This window comes from Platalea leucorodia, assembly GCF_965183815.1.
Source record: "Platalea leucorodia genome assembly, chromosome: 2".
Lineage (NCBI taxonomy): Eukaryota > Metazoa > Chordata > Aves > Pelecaniformes > Threskiornithidae > Platalea > Platalea leucorodia.
Window position 1 is genome coordinate 86,379,990 of NC_138824.1, and position 24,991 is coordinate 86,404,980.

Genomic DNA, 24,991 nt, shown 5'->3' on the forward strand with positions numbered 1-24,991 from the left:
AACACCAAAAGGGACTGCTTATAGCATGTAGCTTTTCTGAGAGATGACACACATGTTAAGGAAAAGCTTGACCCTGTTTTGCTGCATCATGTGACGGGTTCACAGGCAACACTGTGGTTGGGGTGGAAAAGCAATGTTCGTCTAGCCTTTCCTTGTATTTGCTTTGGGGGTGAGGAAATATTAGCTGGGATTCTGGGGAATTCTGTTGTATGGTCAAACACCTATAGAGAAACATAGAAAGAAACACTGCCAGGCCTGTGGTGTTCTGGCAGTTAGGGAAAAAAAAACCCAAAAAACCAACAACCCCCAAAAGCCCCTCTATGTGCAGGTTAGAAGTACAACCCTGGGCTAAGCTTAGAGGATGCTGGTGGGGAGGCAAAGGTAAGGAATGGTCTGTCAGTGCTTTCCATAGCTACTTTTCAGTGTTATCGAAATAATTTGTTAGCTCCTGTCAAGCTTGAAACCTGATTAGTGAGTGTGCTAGCACAAGTAGGGTGTCCCTGAAGAAGGTGTGCAGGGTGACCAGGATCCTGGGGTCACTGGACCCGAGGTCTGACCTCCATGGTAAATAACCTCTGCTCAAAAGAGACAGACTGGAGTCTATTTGGATCAAAGGAAATCCCATCGTAAGGGTTCAAATGCAGCACTCTGGCTGAAATCCAGCAGAGGGCTCTCAAAAAGCAGAGAGTATAATAGCTGCTATAATTTATGGTAGCACTTATTTAAGCAATTAACTCTTATCTGAGTTTGCTAAAACTTCCTGAAATTGTTCTCTTGTTCTGTGAGAAGCTTTACATCCTATGATACAATTTGACTCTCCAGGGTCCTTGTTTGCAGAACTTAAAAAAATCCTTACTCATTTTGTAATCTACTTGAATGTATTTCCTTGTTCAACTCAATATGCCTGTTTTTAAAGTTAGAAATTTTTTTTCATGGTTTCCAGTAAGATGTAGGCTTCACACTGCCTAAATTAATTTGAAACAGTACGCTATCTTTTTTTAAGTCTCCAGAGCGATGCCCCAGCAAGTCTACATTGTGAGCATCCAAGAAGAGGGAGATAAATTGTATTTGTTTTAGTAAACAGTAGCATGCTCAGACACAAAAGTAGAAATACGAATGAAAGAAGTAAATTCATTAGAATACTGAGTTCTAGTTTTCTTAGCTGTATTAAACAGATGTTCACCTCTAGAAAACATTCGTTTGTCTTACATAATAAGATACACTGTTTTGCAAAGAGGTGAACTTCATCTTTGGTCATAATTGTGGTACCACATTCTTACCTCAAATAATTTTCTACGAACAACCTCTAACTTACAAGACCCTTTTTTCCCCCATAATACTTTTCTAAAATGAAGTATTATCTTCCCTCTCCTACCCCTCCAAATTTACCATGAATTCTATCAATTAGAAGCAAATACTAAATGACTAGAGCTGTGTTTAAAAAAAAAAAAAAAAAGGGAAAAAAGTCTGGGAAAAAGCCTCGCCCAATATGATGCATAAGGTGATGAAACTACTTCCAAGTGTTTGCATCAAACTCTAACCCTCTTTCGTTTGCAGCCCCTGCTTTTCCCATTTTGGTACTATCTTCTAGCAGTCGCTGCAGCATAGGGCTACATGTTTGCACATTTTATGCTGCTTATTTAATTGTACTGTATAAATGCCTCTGCTCAACATAAATTGATTATGTTTAACAATACTTTGAATATACAGAATCAGGCATAGGGAGAGAACCAGTGTGTGTGCGTATGTTTTAAATAGGTATGTTTGATTTCAAGGTTCTAATTAGCGTTGTGAGATGACCACATTTTTCATGAGTGACAAAGCCATGGGATAGACAGGTATTCCTAAACAAGTGCTAACAAAAGTTTTGTGAACTCCTGTCTCAACTGTGTCATCACTTTAGAAACTTGTTTAGCCATTCAGGAAAAGAAAAGGTTGTTAACGTCAAGCAATCCTAGCGCACCCTAAGGAGGCCGCAAAAAGACCTGTAGTTTGCTGAAAAGGTCATAAACATGAGGAAAAAATCTTCTTGTTAAAGGATATTTCTTAATATCTTAATATATTTCTTAACTCCTGAGGCGAACTTTGGATTGTGGCACTTGTAGCTGAAATATTTTCAGACCAATGCACACAGGTAGATGTAGCCAGGGAAGACGAGCTGGGAGCCTGTAGTTAAAAATGCGACTACACTCTGCTTGAAAAACCTTGAGACTCGGAACACTTGGTATTTCAGTTCACCATGGACCTGTACAGAGAACAGAGGTGATACAGGCTAAAATGCACCTCTAGTGCAGGTTATTGCATACCTTTGTCCCAACTTTTTTCCAGTGCAAGATTGTTCCCGCCAGCCTGTGTCTTTTATCTAATCTGTCCAATCTACCTGTAGAGGGTAGGGCCTCTGCCCTTGCTTTTCAGCACAAAGCTTTCCATAACTCGGCAAACACCGGTGTCTCAACCTTCTTTCCACCGCTGCACCCACTTTTGCAGTCTCTACTGGTTTCAAAATATGCACGTAATCTTACACTGAATAAACTCTTTCCATATAGCCTGTGCTAATCTTAACAATATGATGTCATCCAAACTCCGCAGCATTTGTGAAACATGTTTTAATATTCCAGCTCTTTTGATCTTGTCACATAAATCAATCCCTCTACCTCTTTAATTATTTTAATTGCTCTTCTTTAAATTCCCTTCAGTGTAATTTTCTAACGGGAAGATTCCCAAAAATATCCCAGGCATGACCTAGTTAAGTAGTATGCACAGAGCAGTCATGCCAAAGAAGCGGAAGAGAAAGTCTATTAGTTCCTTCCTCAGCAATGGGATCCTTCACACGGAGGCTTAAATTCTGTGGGCTTTGTTATTATGGTGTTACAAGACCATGTGTAATTTGCTGTCCACTTTCACTCCTACATGTTGATATTGCAGATTTCTTCCTCCTGTTGAATGTTTTCCTACGGCTCTACCAATGTTTCCAAGATGAACCTCTTCTTTTCCACCCACATTCCTTTTTTGAATTTGTTCATGCTGTTTTGCCAGCTTTCCCAGCTCCACCTAACCTAATGAACAGCTGTGAAAGCCATTTATGGCTAATAACTGTCCTTTAAGGCAAAGTTTAAGAAGGAAAGACTTCATACTGGTCTCTGAAATAATTCATTAGCCTTTTCATCTCTTCAGTTGAAGTCCACTACTAATCCATAAAATTCCCATCCATATATAAAGGACACAGTAAGACAACTATTCTGTTTCTTTTTTCCGTAGCAAACTTAATTAAAAAGATGATGCTTCATCCCTCTTCAAGTCCCAGTCCGGAACGGTCAGCCTTAAGCAGCAAAACTAATGCCAGGAAAAGATTTGCATGACAAATTGGTGTTCCTTTTTTTTTTTCCTGTAAACCCAGCAAAGCTGCTCATGTATATAAGGACATAATTTAGCTAGGCACCTGGCACGTATGAACAAATACAATTGAAGGTACTTAGGTGACAACATCACTATTACCTTCTTCCAACTATTCCACCATGGAAAGATAATGTCATAGGTTGAACTGAACAAAAGGCATTGGTTAGTTCCTTGCTGCCATTGAAGTTTAAGACGGCAAAAACCAATCCAGTAAGCTCCTTTATGTAATGAGGTAACTGAAACAACTGCAGCCACCACAAGCAAAGGCGAGAGGCATAAGAGATCATGAAGTACATGGATTTTCCTGGCTGTCTTGTGGCAGCTGCATGTCTGGAAAAAAGACAAAACAGCAGAGAGATCAGAGATGGCAGCAAGGAACAACTGATTTTGATTAAAAAAAAAAAAAGGTACGGCACTAAGAATAATCAGAATACCTGGTGAAATGGCACCAAGGCTACCCAGTCTACCCAAACAGGACTATGTAATCTGCTGTAACATCCAGGTTGGAATCAAAGATGTTTAATGGGAACCTGCAAAGCCCTACGCTTTGGCTAATTAATCATAAAAAAACCCCAAACCTCTCATGGATCGGCTGTGTCAAATGAACAGCAGCTGACAAAGTGTAGTTATTAGACCTGCAGACATCTATGCCTCTTTTGATGCCTATCTCCAGTGAATGTTTTTGCTTTGCTCAGGATGCTTGTGTGGAATTGTACTCTTCAAACCAAGGATACTGTAAGCTTGCATTGAAAAAACTTTACTGCAACTTACAAAATGATGGTAGTACATTCGATTACACAGTAATGATTACTTGTAAACCTCTTCTTTTAATTCTGGAATCACATGAAATCACCGATGCCATGGTATTGTGCAAATTTGACCTCAATCCTGCAGAGAAATGAAAGGAACCAAGAGCTGTAAAACTTGTAGTAACTGACAAAGTTAAACACCAGTCCTATCATTAACCACTCCTAGGCGGTATGTTTCTGGGTTTGTACGTGCACGTGGCTCATGTCATTTGTGGCTTCAGCACGCTATTTCAGGTACCCTTTACATAAAAAAAGACAGACGTTAAATAAAAGGCTTTGGAGATTCTCTGGGCATGGTCCCTCTAAAGCGGCGGGAAAAGCCAGCACCCCCCCCCCCCGCCCAGCAAGGGCGGCGGGCGACAAGCGACTCCGCGGCCGCTGAGCAGCCCCAGCGCCGAGGCCACCATTGCAGCCGGCAGCAGCCGCGGGGCCCCACCGCCGGGACACCACTGAGGGGTTGCACCGGGGGGGGGGCGCGAATTGACTCCTGAAGAAAATCTGGCGTCGGTAGGGTCTTTTCCGGGCGCACTGACCGGCCCCAGCCCCGGGGGCCTGAGGCGGGAGCTGGCGGCCGGCCGCCGCGGGCACCAACCGCCGCGCTGAGGCGCCGCAGCCATCGGGCAGGGGCGGTTGCGCCGCAGCGGCCGCGATCCCCGCCCCGCGGAGCTCCCGGGGAGCGGGATCGCGGCCCCGGCCCCCGCAGCCACACGCCCCACGCGTGGCGCCCCTTCCTCCCGCGGCCGCCGGCCCCGCTCCCCTGCCGCCGGCCGCCGCCGGGCCGCTCAGCGGCCGCCGCCCTCCAGCCCCGCCGCCATTGCCCCGCCCCGCCGGCCGGGCCCCGCCCCGCGCGGCGCGCGCCCACCCCCGCGGCGCTGCTGCAGCCCCCGCGCGCATATAGGCTCCCCCGCCGCACTCCCCGCGCCGCCGCCGCCTCATCCAGGCATGGCCCAGGGCTCTACCTCACTATGGCAGCAGCGCGGCACAGCACCCTCGACTTCCTGCTCGGCGCCACAGGTAACCTCCCCCCCCGCCGCGGCGGGGAAGGGGGCCCGCCGCTTTCCCCCCCCCCCCCACCGCCTCGGCGGGCTGCCGCGCCCCGCCTCCCCTCGCCCCTGCCGCCGTTGAGGAAGCGGCGCGGCGGCTCCCCCGCTCGCCAGGCCCGGCGCAGGCGCCCCCTCCCCCCGGGCCTCCCGCTGTCGCGCCCGGCCCGGCCGTGTCGTCCCCCCCCCGCCCCAGCATCCGCCTCTGCCGGCGGGCAGGTGCCCCCGCGCTCCCCGGGGCCGCCATGCCGCCCTACCCGCCCCGGCCAGGCGGGCGGCCCGCTGCGGCCTCCTGCCCTCAGCCCGCCGTGCTGCGCGGCCGCCCGGCGCTGCGGGCAGCTCGGCTCGGTCGAGGCGGCGGTGCAGGGCCGGCGGGGCCATGCAGGTGCCCCCGCCCCGGCCGATCGCCAGGGCGGGATTTCCCCGCCGGCGGCAGGATGAAGCGGGCCCGGGGGAAGGGGGGCAGGGCCGGCCTGGCCGTTTCGAGCGGCCGGGCCGGGGCTCCCCGCGAAGCCCGCCTGGGCTCGGCGCCCCGGTTAGCGCAGCCCTCGCGCCGCGCCGGGCTGGTGACCCCCGCAGAGCGAGGCGCGGGCCTCTTGTCGCTTCGGTCCTCCCCGACCTCGTCGCAACAGCGTGAGGGAAGCGATCGCGGTGAAACTCGGCGAGGGATGCGCCACCGGCTATTTCAGAGCTTTGCTGCCTCGTTATCTGTAGGGGGCACGTTCGAGCCAGAAACCGAGGAAGCCACCACGTTTCTCAACGGCCAAGATGGGTGAAAAGGTTGGGGGGGGGGGGGGCAGGGAGCTGCCATGGGCGCCAAAGGCGGGTGGCGACGCGGGTGAATGCGGAGCAAGGCCGCCGGCTCGGGCTGGCCTTGCCGCTCCCCTGGGGCAGGCCCTGCCTCCGGCGGGCTGGCCTTCTGTCCTCCCCCTTTCTTTTTATTTCCCTTTTTGGAGGGAGGGATGTGCGGGGGCAGCTCCCCGTGTCTACACATAAAATCTCCCGATTGCTTGATTTGAGAGAGAGAGGTTCCTGACCCCAGGGGCCTTGCTGTGTGCTGTGCCCTTCGTGCCCTTGCTGCGTTTGCGTTTTGGAGAGCCAGGAGCAGGGAGGGCGAAGGTATCAGCGGAGTTGTTCCCAAACACCGCGCTTCAGGATACTCTACCCTGTTTCATGGTGAAAGTCTTCCAGTTTCCATTTTACAGTGAGATTTTTATAGCGCAGCTTCTCCACTCTAATGGAGACCTAGTGGTGAAGGTGGTAGTCCTGCCGTTTTCCTTGCGCCTTGTGCTTGACTGATCTAGCATGAGCAGAATCAGAAAGCTAAACCAATCTAAAAGCAATTTTCCTGGATACCACCCAGCCTCTGCAGTGACCTCTTTGCCTGTTTAGTTCCCTGAACTATAATGGACAGGTTACATTCTTAACTGGCTTCTGCAGAAAAGTCAGAATTACCAGGGAAAGGAGTAGGACTAGCTGTATTGAAAATAAGCTGCAGTTATCTGAGCTGCTCTATGATATAAAAACTATGCCATTAATTAAATAGAGAGTGTGGTAATGATCTTAAGTATTGTCTTGCTTTCAGGTAGGTTTTCTATTCCATTTCCCTTTACTTTTGAAGACAAGTTTGCACCTTTCTCCAATCAAGAGGGATGTGCCTAAATGGGGGAGGGGGGATGGACCATCTGTAGAAGTGTTGCTGTGTAGATCAAAGGTGGGAAGAAGCCTTTTTACCTTCTTAGGTTCGTTTCAGCACAATAGATATCTTCAGTGAGATGTGAAGAACTTTCTTCCACCCATGACAGCTCTGAAGTTGGCTTGTACTTTTCACGTGGAGTTTTTCTTCTCATCTAGTGCTTGTGGCCCAAAGCATAGAGAGTTGTCTATAGAGGAAAAATTGGTGAATGTATGTTTGTAGTTTGTGTTAAAGGAGTTAAAGTTTAATGCTGAATCATGGGTCATCAACTAGTTGGGGTTTTTACTGTAAGTTACATGGACAATAAAACTTCTGAATGGTCTGGAATGCCAAGAAATGGCACATAGTAAAATGAGATGTGTGGTTTTGGACCTTCTGATCTTGTGAGGGTAACATTATCACTACGTCTCAGCTGAAGCTGTTGCATCTTTGTTTGTATTCTGGAGAATGCAGAATCTGTTAAATTCTTGGTAAATGCATGCTCCTTACTCCTGAAAACATTAGCTGTGTCCTCGATTTTTGACATGTATTTTTGGTAGGTATTAATATAACTGTTAAATTTGCCAGCTTGTAGGAAAGTAAGGCTTCAGTCTATGAAAGCAAGTTGGTGCAACAGTTTGTGTTTCATTGCAATGCATCTTGCAATAAGTGTGCTTGGTTATGTGTCTGTTTTTCTAAGAATCTGCTTATCTATGAGAGTTGTTATATGTGGTTGAAATCATTAGAATATGGTTCTCACTGTTCATGTTTAACACAGTAGCTAACCAGTGCTCTCCTGAAGGGAAGAAAGGCTTCACTCTTATTGTCCAGCATCAAGATTGAACATGACTATAAAGGATGCAATAGTGTTTCTGAGATGTTAATGTTTTTCCGGGTTCTGTGTTTCTTATGTGCTCTGCTGTGTGTGGCTTGTCTTCATCCTCAGTCTTCTGGTGTTCTCAGGGAGTAAAGGAGGGAGGCTGGCTTTGGATGTCGGTGAAAGGATCTGGAGGACACAGCTCTGCGTTAGGAAGATGGGAGTTTGTCACATGTTAATAATTGTGCAGCTACTGGCTAGCAACTGCTCGTGCTGCAGAGTGGTGTAGATTCTGGTGGGTCATTCCCACTGGCTTGGCATGTGCCAAAACCCTTCAATAGCAGCCCGGTTTTCTTCAGGCAATCCAGTTCTCTTGGGATATTGAACTGTGGTGCATGTCACATACATTCTTCAGGATTCAAATGTGTACTCGGCAAGGATCTTGAGAATGATAACTGGAATAGTAGGCATTTTGTAGTGTTTCTTACACTTCTGTAAGGTTGATGGTTGTTGGAGGTATTAAGAAATGCCAGCAATGTCAATGAGAACATGGGTATAGGGAGTTAGAGGAAAAAACAAGTCCTCTTGTGTTGGTTTGAGATGGGGGGGGGGAGGGTGGGGCATGACACAATACTATCTTGGGAGTGGGGCTGCATGAGATGAATGAAGGCGTGTACCTCTACTAAAAGCTGTCAGGTTTTTTTTCAAGCTTTTCAATATTCTTTTAATGTGCTACAAAATCTACAAACTAGTCAAAAGAAAAAAGGCCCTTTTGTCTGTCTTCATAGCTATGCTTTCTCTAATTATGCATCCCATCAGTTTTTTAAAAGAAGGCAGTTGGATATAAGCAGGGCTGAGTCTTTGATAGCTCGATAACACAACCTGACTTTCTGTGATGGTCTAATCAAGAGTTGATTAAAGTAGCAGCTGTAGAGGTCAGTCGTTTGAGCAGAAGTATCTTGCTTATCTGTGGCCCCTGAGATAAGCAGACAACTTCAGCAGACAAACAACATAGTGTTCCCTATCCTAAAATACAAGAAGAGTGCTTTAACATTTATGAAAAAGGACACAGATTGCTTGCCTTCCTTAATTGGGACATAGAAGGCTTTAGTCATGCCTTTCACTTCTGGGCTAATGAGATTTTTGTTAGTCAATCAGAAATGAGGAATGTGAGACTCCTCAAGTTATTTAGTTTAAGGACTTCATTATGGAAGTATGTAGATGCTTGATGCATTATACCTTTACAGAATTGGGTTTAGATTACTGTATGTTGTAAATATGCTCATGCATGGGACTGTTTCCATCCATGCATAAATGTGTCATATAAGCTTAGTTTTCTTGGTTGTTGAGTATTGAAATGATTAATGTTCTTCAAGTTTCTTTAATAGGGGGGAGGTAATAGGGAGACTCTCCTGAGATTTGTTTATTTGCCTCAGAAAGTTGCATTGAAAGGGTAGGAACTTGTTGGAAAATTACTTTTAACTGTCTTAGTTTACTGTTTGGTATTATTGGGGGGGGTATTATACAGTTTGTAGTACAGTTGCACTCACAAAATTCAGGGCCAGGGCACAGATGAGTGAGCTGGTGGTTGAGAGCACTGATTACCTAAGCTGACACAGTTACACAACAGTTTCATAAGAATTTATTTCAGTGAATTAGCACACAATGGGAATGCCAGGGCTGTAGTGCAGGTAAGGCAATGCTTGGGTTCTTAAGAAAAAGGACAAGTGGACATGAGTGTGCACATGGTCTGTTTTTCTTCAAATGAATGTTTTCATAGAGATAGAAAGAAGAGGAAATGACCTTTTGTGGGCTGAGCCTCCTCTTTAGACCCTCTGTCAGTGGCTTCATTCCTGGCTGCAGGGTCCACTGCTCAATTCTGACACTGTGTGAGGAAAATCTTGGTGAGAAAATCAAGCCTGTCATCAGTAGGAATACACGTAGATAAAAAATGTCTAAGACTACAGTGGTTATGTCTAAATGTTGTTGGATGTACATGATATATTAAGGGATATTCTTTACTAATGTGTGAAAGAAAAGTCTAACTGGAAGCATGTATATTGGATTTGACTTGCAAAAACTATTTTATACTTCAGTTAGTGTGTTGCTGCATAATTGTACTTATTGGAGACTAACTTGATTTACAAAATTTTTCTTTTAGAGGTTTTTTCAAGGGGAGGCACTAACTGCTTTACAAGTTAATTAAAAATATGTAAAATGTCTCGGCTGAAGCATCCATTACAATGTAAGAAAGTGCCATTAACTCTACTGGCAATCCTATATCATAGACTTAAGGCCTATTTTTAAGCAGACAGGAATGCTGTCAGGTGAAGCTTCAGTATGCAGTCGGGTGTAAAGATTTAAATAACCCTCACATCATTTTTTTTTACAGCTGTTTAATAATACTGCATGATAGACTCCAGTGTTTGACATCCTTAAAAGTGTAATAACTAACTGGTCATACATATTGTGTTCTGAAAGAATCTTGATTATAAGATGTTCTAAGTTACTCTACTAAAAACTTCAATACTAAAAGAACATTTATTTAGGCTATCAAATTGTTAAATATTTGAATTGCATGCAGTTAAGCTAATATTTTCATTCTTTTCTTGGTTTGGATTGAAGTCTTAATGCTTTTCACAGAGCAGGACCACAATTCTATGTGCTTGTTCTCAGTTGTGCTGATCTAAACTTTTGGAGGGGCGAAAGAGTTGACAAGGCTTTGTTTATTTCGGCATCCCTTTGGAGCCTTGTAGTTGAGTATCCTTGCTTTAGGGACTAATTAAAAAAAAGGCTTTCTGAGGGGACTGTCTCCCAGAAACAGTGTTTTAAGAGAACTAAATGATTATGTGGAGTGCTGTATTGGCTCTTAACCTACCATCTCTGGTAAACCTCTACCTGTGAAAACTCTACACAAGTTGAGCTGCTCGTGTGTGTTCAGCTGCATCCTGCTGTAGTCAAGACAAATTGGAATTGGTGCTGGTTTGGTTTAATAAGCAGATAATCAGCAGTTCTAGCTGTTGATTCAGGGTTCATCCTGCAAGAAGCATGGAAACACCAGAGAAAGCACGAGGAGGTGACTGGCATTGAAAACTTGATGTCTCTTGCAGAGTTTTTCCACAAGTAAGTCAGAATCTTGTGTATGAAAGAGAGAGGGTTAAACTAATACTACATGTTTGGCAGTTGCTAAGATTATACATGGAAAAACTATCAATAAAACCTTCGAGCACTTGGCTCTATATAGAGTTATTTTAAAATTAATATTCTCTGTAATAGGTGTTTTTGTTGCCTAATGTACTAAAACTACTTGTTTTTCTTATGAGGCAGATTCTGCTTCTATGGCTGGAGCTGGCTGCAGTTAGCAGTAAAAACACATTAAGTATATTTGAACATATTGTGGGGGGGATGGCATGTCTGAGCCTTGTAGCTCAATTTGACTGGTTCTGTCAAGTATTGGGTTGTCTGAAGTGCTGAAGCATCTGATTACAGTGATAACATGCAGATGATATGCTTATCTCTTCTTTACCGTATTGATTTATGGTATGTTATCAAAATTTGCTGACTCCTTGACTATGATCTGTATGTGAAGACCATGTAAATAAAGATTAAACAAATCTCAAGTAAATGCCTCTGGAGCTTGCAGCTCTCTTATCAGCCTTGGCTAAAAGTGTGCTTGCAGCTGCAGTTCAGGAATGGGTCTGTAGTAGTTGTGCTCCCTTAGCAGCCTCTGTGAGTGGTGTGGGCTCAACCTGTGCTCTCGGCTGGGCTGTTTAAGCTGAGCCCTGCAGGTCTCCACAGTCTAGTTCTGACAGGCCTGGACCAAGAATTGGCCTGCTGTGTGTCAGAGCACAAATGGGGCTTGTCAGGAGATGTTATACAGGAATTAATAACTTTCCATTTTTAGCAGTAGGGACTGCTGTGAACTCCTTCCCTGCCTTTGTTGGTTTCTGGTTTGGAAGACTAAAATGCTTTATGAATGCTCTGAAAATATAATTATCTGAATCTCCAGCATGTTGTCAAGTACTCAATGGCTGCTTGCTCAGACATGAAGGAACTGTTACCTGCAAAGGTGAAGGTTAACAGCATGGAAGATGTTTTCTGTGAGGCTCTGGCTTCCTGCAGGAAATAACTGCTTTTGACACATCCGTATTTCTCATTTCAGGTACACTTTTCTGACTGTGCTTTGTTAATAGCAAAATCCTTGGAAGGAGAAAAGTACCTATGACAAGTACTAATTTCTTTGCTTAATACACTTCTAGAAGATGGTCAGGTACCAGGTGATGAAAGTGTCTTGGGAGATGTAAGTAAACAGGAGAGCTGATATTATTTGGGCATGCCGAAGTTCTGTTACCAAGTACATTTTCTTTCACTGCTCTCTTGGATGGAAGGGCTACATATATTTCAACAGGTGATAATGTTTAAAATGTGAATGGTCTTTGTATGCCTGTTGATGGACTTCAGTTTATGCATTACTGGGAGAGACAAATGAAGTTAGTGGTGCTGAGGTGTTGAAACCATATTTGTTGATGTTAAGGCTCAAGCTACACATCATATGAAGTAAGTTTTCTGAGTGCATAAATACTCTATGTAAAGGTGGTATGCCAAACTTACTTAGGAGAACGCCGGTTTGCACATGCCTTTGTCTTACCTCTTCGCCTGCTGCTCGGCTCTGATAATCTGTTGGGATGAAGTGTTGCAAGAAATTTAATGAAATGCTGTTTTTCCACAGTAAAATTAAATTTGACGAAGCAGAAGGTCTGGAAGAGTCTGCTTTGAGACTTGGATGTTTAAAAAGTAAAAGATACTGTTTGTGGGTTGTCCAAAATGGTATGACAAATATTTCACATGTCTGTCTCCAGATAAGCAAACGTTGCTTCTGTGTTAAAGAACAGTGACTTTATATGAAGTTGAGAAACCTATAATCTTACAGGGTAAAGTAGCAATTAGGGAAAGGAAAAAAGGTGAAAGCTTTTTTTCTTAACTAAACTTTTTTGTGATTATTAAACAGCAGTGTGACTTACAGAATGCCAGCCACTGTTACTTGTGGAGGCCTGTAAGTGTTTTTTCTTCTAGAGGTACTGGAGAGTAACAGGACTTCTGGTGAGCTGTTGTGCATCATTCCAGAAGACTGGCATTTAAAAAGTTGTTGTTAACCGTAACAGGATGTTGCACCATAATGAGCTGCAATTAGAGGCCAGGTATAGAAAAACCACTTACAAGGCATATATTTTATCAAAAATGGAGAAAGAAATAATTTGTAAATGTCATAGTGAATGGGAGAGACTTTTTAAGCATTCTTTAACTCTGCATGTGATTACTGTGAAAACTATAATAATCTGGCAGTTCTTTGCTCCTTTTCTCCTCTTTCTGACTTTGTTTTTGAAGGGGCAGTACTTAAATAACTTTTCCTCCAGGGTTGTCCTGGCTGTCAGAATTTAGCATACTTGGTGTTTTAAACTTATTTTTTTTGTCTTGTGGAATGTTTCTGTAGGACTCACCCTGTGTAACTGAAAAACATTTCTCTAATAGCCAGCTGAAAATTGTCCCTCGAGTGCTCCCAGCAGCAATGGTTGGCTTCTAAAAGTCTTGCCAAAAGCAACAAGGGAAAAACCCTCTACAGGTCCCCATGGTGGGTTCTTTTTAAAGTTTGCTAGTGCGTTGTGATGCAGGAGTCATCAGGAGTGAGCCTTCAGATGTTGATGAATCCACAGGCAGGGATGTTGTATTTGTGCAGTAAACAAGCCAGGAAAAGTTTGCTTGCAGTGCTTGATTTCCCAAGTAACTCCTCAATCATGTCAGATGATAATAAAATATTTATGCAAATAAAATCAAGGTAGGTTCTGGAAGGTTTCTTTCCTTTCAAGTAGTTTCAGATTCAGACACACTGCAAGTATTTTAACCTTGACTTTGCTGGCTCTGCTGTTGTCAGCCACTGTTCCAGTGAAAGTTTTATTTTCTTGTCTCTGGGTATTTCATTAATGACGCTCGTAATAATTGAGCTCTCCTGTAGGCCAGTGTCTGTGTTTGATTGCTTATCTCTTTGCATTATACAGAATTTCAGAGAGACTTCTGTGGATGGTGCATCCTGGCTCCTACAGGTACCTCTGCAGGACCATGGCATAATGCAGAGGCCATGTATACCTGCTGTCCTCCTGGACTCTGGCTGGTGTTCCTTGCCTAACAAGTGGGTAGAGATTCTGGGTGGCAGAGTTTTGGAGACTAGTGATTACATTTAGTACTACATGTAACAGAAGTTTAATTACAAAGCTGAGCTGCTTCACTCTGAGAGATTGTTTTAAGCCTTCTTTGAGTCAGTCTGTATGACTTAATAAAATAATCTGTATACAAGTGTGTGGCTGTATTTGTAGCAGTCCCCCGGATAGACTTATATCCTCAACTGGTCAGTAGGATTTATCCTTCCTGAGTGCTCTTAAAATGTAAAATGCCTTCAGTAAGTCTCTGATCTTCTCCCAGAAGTCAAGAATACATTAATAGGGAAGTCAGTCTGTGGGCTGACAGAAAAAAGTGGCCCCTGGTTATAAAATTTATTAATAAGCACTTTCATGTTCACAACTAATCTTAAGTTAGTCTTTAAGTGTGAATGAACTCTAAACTGGTAGCAAATGCTTTCTTCTGGTTATTTCAATATGTATGTTGCAGTGATAAGTCTTCATTTGTGCTTGAAAAGACTTGCTAGTCTACCTACTATGTGCAATGCGCTTGCTTTATTCAAGCAAGAAAATGATTTGTTTAGGTAACTTATATTGGCTTGGTGACTAGCTTTACATTAAAGCATGAGAACATAGTTTTATTTTGATGCCTTACTTTGCAATTTGGCTCGCCTGAGGGCTTGCTATCCTGGTAAAGGGAGGAGGGTAAAACAGAAGTGTTTTGTGCAACTGGTACAATCAGTGTTGTTTCTTGGTTTCTTCATTCTACCCTTTTACTCTGGGCTTCTCTCTGCTGTACCGTCTACCTGGTTGCATGCCTCTGCTGTATTCCAAAAGCACTGAACAGCATGGTGATTAACACAAAACTAGAATAGATATAGAATGACCAATGCTGCTAGGAATGTGGCATTCACTTAGCGAAAGAATGACAAAAAAGTAATTGTGTACTTGAATCTCTTTTACAGTAACGGTGCTCAGCTTCTGCTGTAGGTTTGATGTGCAGCAGAGGTCATGTTAAAGTAACAAAAGCTCATTAATACAAGGATTCCTGTCTCTTAAGAAAGCTTTTGTACTGGAGAGCCTACATGATGAGGAATAAAACTGCCCAACCTTGTTAGCATTGTTTACTTCCTCATTTAAATGATGTTTGACTGAAAAGTCATGGGAGACTGAGGTAAAGAGAGGGAATGCTGTGATATAGTCCAGTGAACCTTATGTTCTGCTCTCACTGATTTAATTAAACTCCATGGTGTAGTGTTTTGTGATTGCATGTACTGAAATTATCAATTCTTGTAACTGCATTATGCGTCCTTGTGGCAGTAGTTCACTATTTAACCTTTTCAAAAAGAGGTTTTTGTCTTAAAGACTAGATGGAAATGGAATATTGGCTTTTAAATGCTGCCAATGAAAATGTTCTGCCACATTGCTTCTACTTGAATGTGGAGCCAAACCTGCTGTTCTTGTGTTGAATTTCAAATTATAAGATACCTTACAAAATTGACCTTATAGTTAAGATCATGGCTGTTATGTGTAACACTGTTTCAGATTAGTCTTATTCTGTGTGTGTGCTTACTGGTGGTACTTTGAGATGTGACGATACCATTATTCTGCAATTTGATAATAGATGTTTTTAATATTGTAATCCAGTAACTAGAATTCTATGTCCCCTTGAAGCACAAACAATAAGGCTTAGACCTCACTGATGTTGGAATGTATTTTTACTGAGGCTGAGGTTACAGAAAACTTCAGGAACTTCAGATTCACAAAACAACATGGGGTATTCAATACACAAGATCACTTCTAGTTTTATGTGTACAGTAAGTTAAATTTTTGGTTGTTCTAATATTGGAAATTGAATAGAGGAGGGGCGAAGGAGTAACTTTGTAATTTTTTTCCATTATGGAAGTGGATGGAGCTGATAGACCTATAGTTGCTGAAAATTTAAGGTTTTATGTAGAGTTTTCCCTTAAAGGTGATTAGGGCATCTTGCCCTGCTTCTGTGAAAGAACTGAAGAAGAAAAATCTCTCTCGGAGCTCAGAGGAGGAAGTGGGAAAAAGTGATTTTATGTTACTGACTTTTAAATAACAGGAGGTAAGCAGACTGCATCTCTGGGAATGATGTTTTTGATTTTGTATACACATGCACTTTGCACTGCTTGCAGAAGTTGAAGCGCAGCCATTCCTGTTCACTGTCCATACTGTTGCTTTTGGCTGAATTCTTGCTTAGCATTTTAAGTAATGACTTGCTGGTTGTGTACCCTGAACTTGAATTTTTATTGTTGTATAGGAAGGGCTAGGGAAAAGTGGCTGTGTAGCTCTGTTCTCTTTACTTTAACATTGGAGATCTGGATAAAGATTTAAGGTATTTATTATTCCTTAAAGGTGATACATGACTCTCAGCTGTGTTAGAAAATACATTTTTGTGCTAGTGCTATGTGAAAGCCCCTATACCTCTTGTGTTACTTTGGTCACCGTTATTAGTGAAGTTATAGTAGTGTTTTTGCAACTGCAAGAAGTTCAGCTTTTTCAAGGTGGTCTTAGGAAAACTGAAATAGCTTTTCATTTTGCCCCTTGCATTCCTTTGTCTGAAGCTGTGCTTCCACAGACCTCATTCTGGTGCGTGGCAGAGGGAAGACAGGTTGACTTTGGGAGATTCCTGCATGTGGGGAAGATGAGGGATGAAGGTAGGTATAGATTATGGAAGGTGTGTGGTACTCCTTTTCCAGGACTAGGTTCCTTGTTCCTTGTAGATATATGACCGTACAATGATTCTCTTGGTGCATCTGAGCAAAGAATCTGGAACTGGGGGGGAAATCAGTATCACTCCTATCTTCAAAAGAGCAAGAAGAAAAATCTGGGGAACTATAGGCCAGTCAATTTTATCTTGATACCTGGGAAAGTGATGGAGTAAATAATCTTGGAAACTATTTTCAAACCTGCTGAGGACTAGAAAGCATTTGGGTGTAGCTGACATGGATTTACAATGGGGAGATCAAGCCTGACCCACCTGATAGCATTCTGGGGTCAAAAGACTGGTGTGATAGAGAAGGGAAGAGTAGTGGCTGCTGTTTATCTAGACTTTAGCAGGGCTTTCCACACTTCTTTTCCGATAACATCTTCATGGACAAAGTGGTGAAGCACAGGGCAGAGAAATCCACAATGAGGTGGATTGAAAACTGAGCTGCTGGGCCCAAGAGGTTGTGTTCAGCAACAAAAAGTCCACCTGGAGGCCAGTCAGTGGTAGAGGGGTAGATAGTGGGGTCCATGCACTTTAATATCTTCTAATGCCCTGGGCATTGGGACAGAGTGTATCCTCAGCAAGCTTACAGATGACACAAAACTGGGAGGAGTGACTGATGCACTGTAGGCGCTCCTGGCCTACAGGAATCCAATGAAGTTCAACCAAAAGGAATGTCAGGTCTTGCACCTGGGAAGAATGATCTCATGCACAAGTACAGGCTAGGGACAGCTTTGCTTTTGGCTTAGTGATCCTTCCCCTCAAGTCAGCCCTGGTGAGGCCTATCTGGAATGCTGGGCCCAGTGCTGGGCTCCCCAGTAAAAGAGAGCTGGTGATTACTGGAGTAGGCCCAGTGTAGGGCCATGAATGTGATTAAAGGGCTGGAGCATCTGTCATACAAGGAGAGGCTGGATGAGCTAGGACTGCTGACCCTGAAGTAGAGAAGGCTCAGGGGGATCTTGCCCATATAGAATCATTTAGGTTGGAGAAGACCCTTGAGATAGAGTCCAGCTGTTTAACCTAACACTACCAAGTCCACCACTAAACCATGTCCCTAAATGCCATGTCAAATAAAATATATATATTGAAAAAAAAAAAAACAAACTGATGGGAGTAGAGAAGGCAGAGCTGGACTTTCCTCAGTGGTGCCCTGTATGGCAGGATAAGAGGCAGTGGGCACAAACAGAAACACATGAAACTTGAACTGAGCATAAGAAAACACTTTTCATCGTGAGGGTGGCTGAACACTGGAACAGGTTACCCACAGAGGCAGTGGAGTCTCTGTCTGTGGAGACAGCAAAACCTGACTGCTTGCAGCCTTAAGCAACCTGCTCTCATTGAGCCTGCTCTGAGCAGGGGGTTGGATGAGACAATCTCCAGAGGTCCGTTCAACCTCTGCTGTTCTGTGGCAGCTGCCTGACTTGGCTGTGCCAGAGGGATGTACACAGAACTGACTTTACATAGAAAAATCAGACCTCAGGTGAGCTACAGGCTTGCTCAGGGGGTATGGTCACATCATTGGCTTAAGCAGTTTTTCATCCTTCGCTCTCACTCCTTTTTATGTCAGCACTAGCTCTTATAATACATGTTGCAAGTTGGTTTCAAATGCTTCCCACACCATGCCCCTACCCCCTCCCCCCCCCCCCCCCCAAGTTGACTCTGGGGCATGAATGTAAAGGAAGAGACAGGGATGAGAGAGGGTGGGAGTGATCTGTGTGATAGCAGTGCAGTTTTAGCTTGGCATTGATTAACGCAGAAAAACTTCGGGAGTTCAGTCCCTGGTCAGCTGTGTGCTTTGGGGAAAGGTGGCTGGTAGCTGCAAAGTGTGTGTGGGGAGGGAAGAGGTGGGCTGCATTTAACTTATGCAGAACATTGGAAGAGAGAAGTGATCATTGCAAGAGGAACGTATAGTATTTAGCTGGGTATAAGGGGAAAAACTATTGTGCTTTCAGAAATGCTACAAATAGTGCATTAAAGACTTCTGGTGTTGGGCAGAGAGATTTGTTGTCTCATGTAGGTGTGTTTTGTGTGTCTTCCTCTTGGCATTCTAAACTGATGTAGAGGTGGTGGTAGTGCAGGGGAAGAATGAGGTTGATTTCTCCCATTGGTAGCTGGGTGTCTTTAATACTTCGAGAGCTCATTCTGATTCATGATTGTTTTACCCGTGATTTCCAAAAGGACACGTAGATGCACTGGGTGACTTACATTGACCGTGGTGATTACATGGATGTGCTGGTAAGTTCATGCATTTGCTGTTGTGCCACAGTACAGCTTGATTTGCCTATATTCACTATGTAGCTGGAAGTCCTCAGAGTAGGAGTGTGGGGGATGTTGTGTGGAAACTCTTTAGGAAAAAGCAGCCTTCTACTCTTAAAACTTTCTGTAATACAGAGCAATGAAATGGAGTAAGTGCACAGGGAAACTTGATGATCTGTTTTCTCATGGATGGGTAAACAGCAGATGACTGTTTCTACCTGCTGCCCCTCTTTTAAGCCTCATGCTATGTGTGATTTGCTGACTTTTGTGTATAAGTCGACATGATGAGGTTGACTCTCACAGGTGCAAATTGATTGAAAGGAATAATTTTAGTATAGATTTCTGCTTCCTGCTGTTTTCTGCTTTCACAGAGCTGGCGAGGACAAAACAAAGGATTCTTCCTATGTGTGGGGTGTTTCTGACAGGGGACTTCTAAACTTAATACCCAGAGGTGTGTTTTTCTGAAGCCAGTTGTTTTTCATTTGCATCTGTTAACATGTCAAGCAAAAGCTGGCTGCTTTGTCCTGGGGAATAATGAAAGCAGGGGATTTGGGATGTGCTTGGAGGCGGTCCTTTTGCTCTTTTGAGGTGTGGGTTTATTTTGTAGTCATTGTTGAAGGCAAAGGACCAGTTTAGGCCACTTGTCATTCTGAACTCTTCTTCGTTGAGCCTGTGACATTTCTGTGGAAACTTCTCTGAATAGTGTTTCAAACACTAGTGTGCTCTGCGCTCATTTTCCATGCAGGCAGATGCTTTTAACCAGGACAGAAGGAGTACAATTCTTCTTAAGTCTTCAAGCTTTAAGAAAAAGATTGCTATGCAGGAGTTGATGACTAAATGATAACCAGTTATCTGCAAATTATTATGTACTGCTCTGTACTCTTGTGTATGGGGGAGAAGGGGAGCTAGTAGGATGAGGCTGTTGGCTTTCCAGAAACTCTGGTGACTTCTGTGTCTCTTTTTTAAAATTATTTTTCCATTGTTTTAGTGGCTAAAGGAAATCTAGGACATATGAAATACAGGCACTGGAGCCTAAAGTTTCTTGTCAGCTCTGGATTTAAAAATTCATGAACATTTTGCTCACTAAGCACTTCTGCAGCACACCCCTAATTCTAGAGTTTTTTCATGGTTAAGATTGGGTTACAATGTTGGCATTGGAAAAAAAACTCGGATTAGTCTGTGAATGAGAGGACCCCCTGTACTCCTGTAAGCCTGGCTACTGTATTTCCAGTACGTGGTGGTGGAGGGGAGGCACTGTGAGTGGCCTGACTTGACTCCGGTGGGCTTGGTGCCAGAGAAGTCAGGTGTGCTGCTGCTGCAGGAGGTTGAAGGCCTAGCCTCCTGCTGCTCTTCTCTTGAACTGCTGCTGGGACCTCACCTGGCTAGAAATGAAATTTTTTTTCTCCGATGTGTTCCCTTCATCACTTGTACCTGACACCTTCCCACCTCGTCTCTGCATGTGTCCTTTTCCTGTAAGGTTTTTGAAGAATTGGAGTTGACAGATACTGAGTGCCCATGTGTGAGAATTTCAGACTTGCACAACACAATGACTTAATATATTGAAATGACTAATTTAAACAGCTCTGAACTGAAACAATATGCCGGTCATTCAGGTTGCTATTTACTGTTAGCATATTCTGCGTTTTGGCTTCTAATTTACACCAACTCTTTTAATGTATTATTCATGAAGCAGTTCACTTAATTTCATTTTTTTCCCCTTCGCCTTTCTCTATCGCAAGTATAGCTACCAAGGGAAAAACACATCAGAGATGCAGAAGGATATATCAGTGCTTTGATGTGTCCTATTGTTTTGGTTATGTTCCATTCCCACTAGCTAGAGGAAATGATTCAAAATGAGAGTAGGAAAAACTTGTCGTTAGAAATGGGGTGAATATTTTCAAATGAGAGCTAATCTGTTCCCATAGCTTGCTAAGATTTTGTCAATCCTCTGGTATGAGGAGGTCTTAAACCAGAATATTTTTAGAGATGGTCTGGCTCAATAGCAGATAACTGAGCTCAGGGTTGGAGTATCTGGCTGACACTAGCCAGCGTTATACATGAGGCCAGACTGGATGCTTACAGTAACTGTGGACTTTGACCTGCGTTCATGTTCACAGATCACTGTCAAATAATGGCTTCTTTGCTACTAAAATTTCAGAGGAATGTCTGCAACTGCTGCAAATCATCTCTTCAAGTGTGCTGGGGTTCCAAAACTGTCTGGCTTAACTGAGTGTTAACTCTCTTGAAAAATGTATCTCTGAAATCTTATATACGGTGTTTTTGTTTCTGTTCTCTAGAGTTGAAACTCTGGGCCTTTTCATTCCTTCTGGCAAATAATTATCAAATACTTACAACAGTATTTCATGCTTGGTAACCAGAGTTTGTTTTCTTTGTTCCTGAATAGCAAAGAAAATTAATGACTACTTGGATTAACATTTTGATGTAGATTCAGAGGTGTTCCTACTGTTCTAATCACCATTGTCCTTTTTGCTTATCAATGCTTGATATAGCATATCTGAGCTTGGAGTGTGGTGGTGGCAAGTGGATTTGGGTGCGAGATCCTGAGATTGCTGAAACTTCCTGGTGCCTTCAAGCAACCACTGATGCCTCAAACATTTTAAAAAAGTCTCCAACTTTGGAGAATTAATTAGCCCTCCAAGGCAAATCTTGTGTGGTATAACCAAAAGGAGACCTGATGAAAGAGCATGTTGTTGTTGTTTTAATTTTCTAAAGTTAATTGCATAATGGGAAGAACTCAATCAAGCTTGTGCCTGGCTGCTTAGCAAAGAAATCTGCTGCTGAATGATGAGCAGCTTGTGAGGGATTAGTATGTTCATGGAGCAGAACAATATCAGTGATGATTTGTCTTGCAGTCTTTGCCAAGACACCTAGCAGGAATCCTTGAAGCTGTTGAAAGCAGATAAGCTAAATGTGGTATGAGCACTTGAGTTCTTCCAGAGTCTGTTCTCCGTGTTACTACTTCAGTATCTTGCAGGAGCTGCAGAAGTGAAGTGGTCTGGGAGTTAGTTGCGTTCTAGTTCAGTTTGGGTTTTGTGCTAATTTGCTGGTCTGGAAAGGTATGGTATCCATTATTAAATGGAGTTCTTCTATAACATGGTGGTGGTGACCTAAGAAATAGGTAAGGGAAGGAAATGAGCATGGGTTTTGTAAAAGATGAGGGAGAAGGTAAAGGAGTGGGGCAAGGAAGCAGATGCCAAGCAAGAAGAGGGGACCACATGTCTGAAGTGACAAAAGTTCTCTGGGAACATACTGGCTTTGGAGCAGCTGCTCCTGTCCTCCCCCAAAAGAGTGCTGATGCACGTCAGAAGCTGCAAGTTTAAAGTGAGCAGTGCAAAATTCCCTTCCCAGTGGAAAGCTGCAGAGACAGGAACCAATTTAAGAACTGTGGCTCTAATTATGGCCCCATGTCGCTTATGCTTTTGATGTCCCAAAAACATGTTGGCTTGATAGTTGGCACACTTATTACTGCTGTAACCACAGTTACTGGGCAGATAAACTGTGTACCCTGAGCCTTAATTATTGTCTGTGCCCTGGTGGTACCTGACTGATGCTGGATAGGGAGTATAAAAACTTACTGGTACAAATGATGTGGATTTTGACAGGAGAGTAGGGAAGGAAAAAAGCCTCATAGTGATAGTGGACTGTGTAGCATGTTTCACCAATGAAGGTAAAAATCATCAATGGTGCTACTGACTGAGAAGGGGCCAGCAGTTAAATCATTTGCTGTTGTCTAACAGAACTTATTTTTTGTTGGTTCTGTTTACCCGTAATTTGCAACATGGGGAGTTAATGAGTGAGGTGTAGAAGGTGAAAAGTAAATATCTCAAATGTACATTCAAGATCAGATAGTGTGAGCAGTAAGAAGCAGGGCCTTTCCACTTTTATTGAATATCTTTGGCAAGATATTGGGGAATTGGCTTGCTCTTGACTTTGTGTTGAGGAAAACTAAAGTAAATTATTTATCTGTTATTTCAGTGTGTCTGGTTAAAACATACAGGGGCAATAGGCTTTAGAGATGAGCAAACATAAGTTTTTGGGTAATTGGGTTTTCAGCTTAGTCTGCTGTGGAGTTGTGTAGAGATGATAGATGGCTGAACTTTGTGGTTTGCTTGGTATAGATTTTTTTGTTTGTTTGAAGCTTGTACAAATCATAACATCCTGGAAACTATTGCTGATTACGTCTGCAGGCTACACTTGGTTTCCAAGGTATATGCATTTGGGGGCAAGGTGTAAAACAAAATAATTACCTTGGGAATAACTCTTTGTCAGGGCAGGGGGAACAGTGTGTCAGTGCTGAAGTATTCGGTTATAAACTGTGCCTCCATAATGTGGCTGTGCCAGGTGACTTCTCTGATAGACTCTAAACTCTGGTTACATTATTGACATATTGCATGACTGTAGTGGCTTGATTTTGTGTTTGTGAAGTGAAAATGATGATACTTGCCTCACTGGGACAGCCTGTAGATTAATAGTTTGTTAGGTCTCCTCACTGACACTTTACTAGTATGAGTCTTTCTAGTTTTGTTCCTATTCTGGTGGGTGCAGCTTTACCAGCATCCTCCACTAACTTGCTTTGTCAATTCCAAAATCAACTGACAAAACTTGTAACTTGTTTTTGAGACACTTGTTTGAATGGACCATCTGAAACAGTTGTAATAAAGATTACTTAAAAAAAAAAAAAACGCACAAAACTAATGTGTACAGCAAACCTGAGGCTTCTGAAATCTACACATTCTGACTAAAATACCTTTATGGACAAATCATCAGCTTACTTTTGAAGATAATTACCAGAGTAACTTCACTTCCAAGTGAATTTTTGTGTTCTTCTGAGTGAGAGGTCTTTTCCATGGCATCATGAAGATTTCAGTTGGGGGCCTGCTCTGTCCTGGATGTTAGAAAATGGATATTTCTGTAGGGCAGAGTAGATATGATAGCTTGCCCCGTCTGGTTTTCAGTGCCTTTGAAAAAAATGTTGAGCTGTAGGACAGGGAAACTACTAAGTTTCTTCTCAGTGCTGTGGTTTCTTTCTGGGATTGTTTGTGTGTTTTAAAGTGATTTAAAAAGTAATTACATGAGTAAGGACTTGCCTGGATTGTGATACAGTAGGTGACCAATAGTAGCCATAATAAAAGTACTCTTATTATATCCATTGTAGATAAACACTTTGGCTCAGCGGTAAAAACTGATTTAAAAAGAAAATTGTTTGGATCCCCGTGCCTTGAGGAATATCTCTGGGGATGGAGCGGGGGTAGGGGAGAAGGTACATGAAAGCTGTTGTTCAGGTGGAACTCTAAAAGTATTCCAGGCTACCAGCAAAAACTGTTCAGCCTTTAAAAAAAAAAAAGGCAGAACTGATTTGAGTGGAAAATCCTTACTGATTATTTTTTTCTCTTAATCTTGCAGCTGATTGCAATGCTGTTCTTAAAGCTCTACAGCCCATTTTTCAGGAGCAGGGAATGACAGAAACAGTTCATAACTGGGAAGACCATGGTTATTTAGCAACCTACATCAAAAAAAATGGCAGGTGAGTGAATTTTCCTTTTTCTTCCTATAGTTGATGTCCCCTCTGTCCTCCCTTACAGATATTTCTCCCTGGATTGGATCTCCTTCTGGGGTGCCAGTAGGGCACCTATTCTTTTACCAGCCTTGTGAATGAATTGACTATCAACAGTATTCTGCTTTATTTTAATCTTGTCAATGTCATCTTGCTGTTTGGATATCAGAACAGTTGAATTGGTCAGTCTGGGCTGTATCGATGTAACAGTAACACTGTATGGTGTCCTGGTCTCAGGGCCAGACCTTCCAGATGCAGGGCAGCTCAAGTCAAATTTATTCAATCCTTCTGACAATTGAACATGTCTAAATATGTTCAAGTCTAACCTTAGCATGTGAATAATGAAAACTTTCTGTCCCTGTGTTGTTGTATGTGCTTTTAAATACTTCCTTATACACTTAAAATTCTCAAGCAGCTACTGAAGTAACTAACAGCATGGCAAAGGTGGCTGATGTCATTAGTGACACTTGCATAAGCAGAATCTGCTGGGATAAAGTGAATGTGGTTTTGCTTACC

General features: G+C 43.1%; 1 protein-coding gene across 1 annotated transcript in view; it reads left to right on the forward strand.

The window, feature by feature from the left end:
* The first annotated feature begins 5,055 nt into the window (after positions 1-5,055).
* SMS (spermine synthase) overlaps positions 5,056-24,991 on the forward strand; it is a 55,106-nt gene continuing 35,170 nt past the window's right edge. The window contains exons 1-2 of the mRNA XM_082304750.1: positions 5,056-5,219; positions 24,325-24,445. Coding sequence (XP_082160876.1) covers positions 5,171-5,219; positions 24,325-24,445 — 170 coding nt within the window. The 5' untranslated portion in view covers positions 5,056-5,170. The remainder of the gene's footprint in view (positions 5,220-24,324; positions 24,446-24,991) is intronic.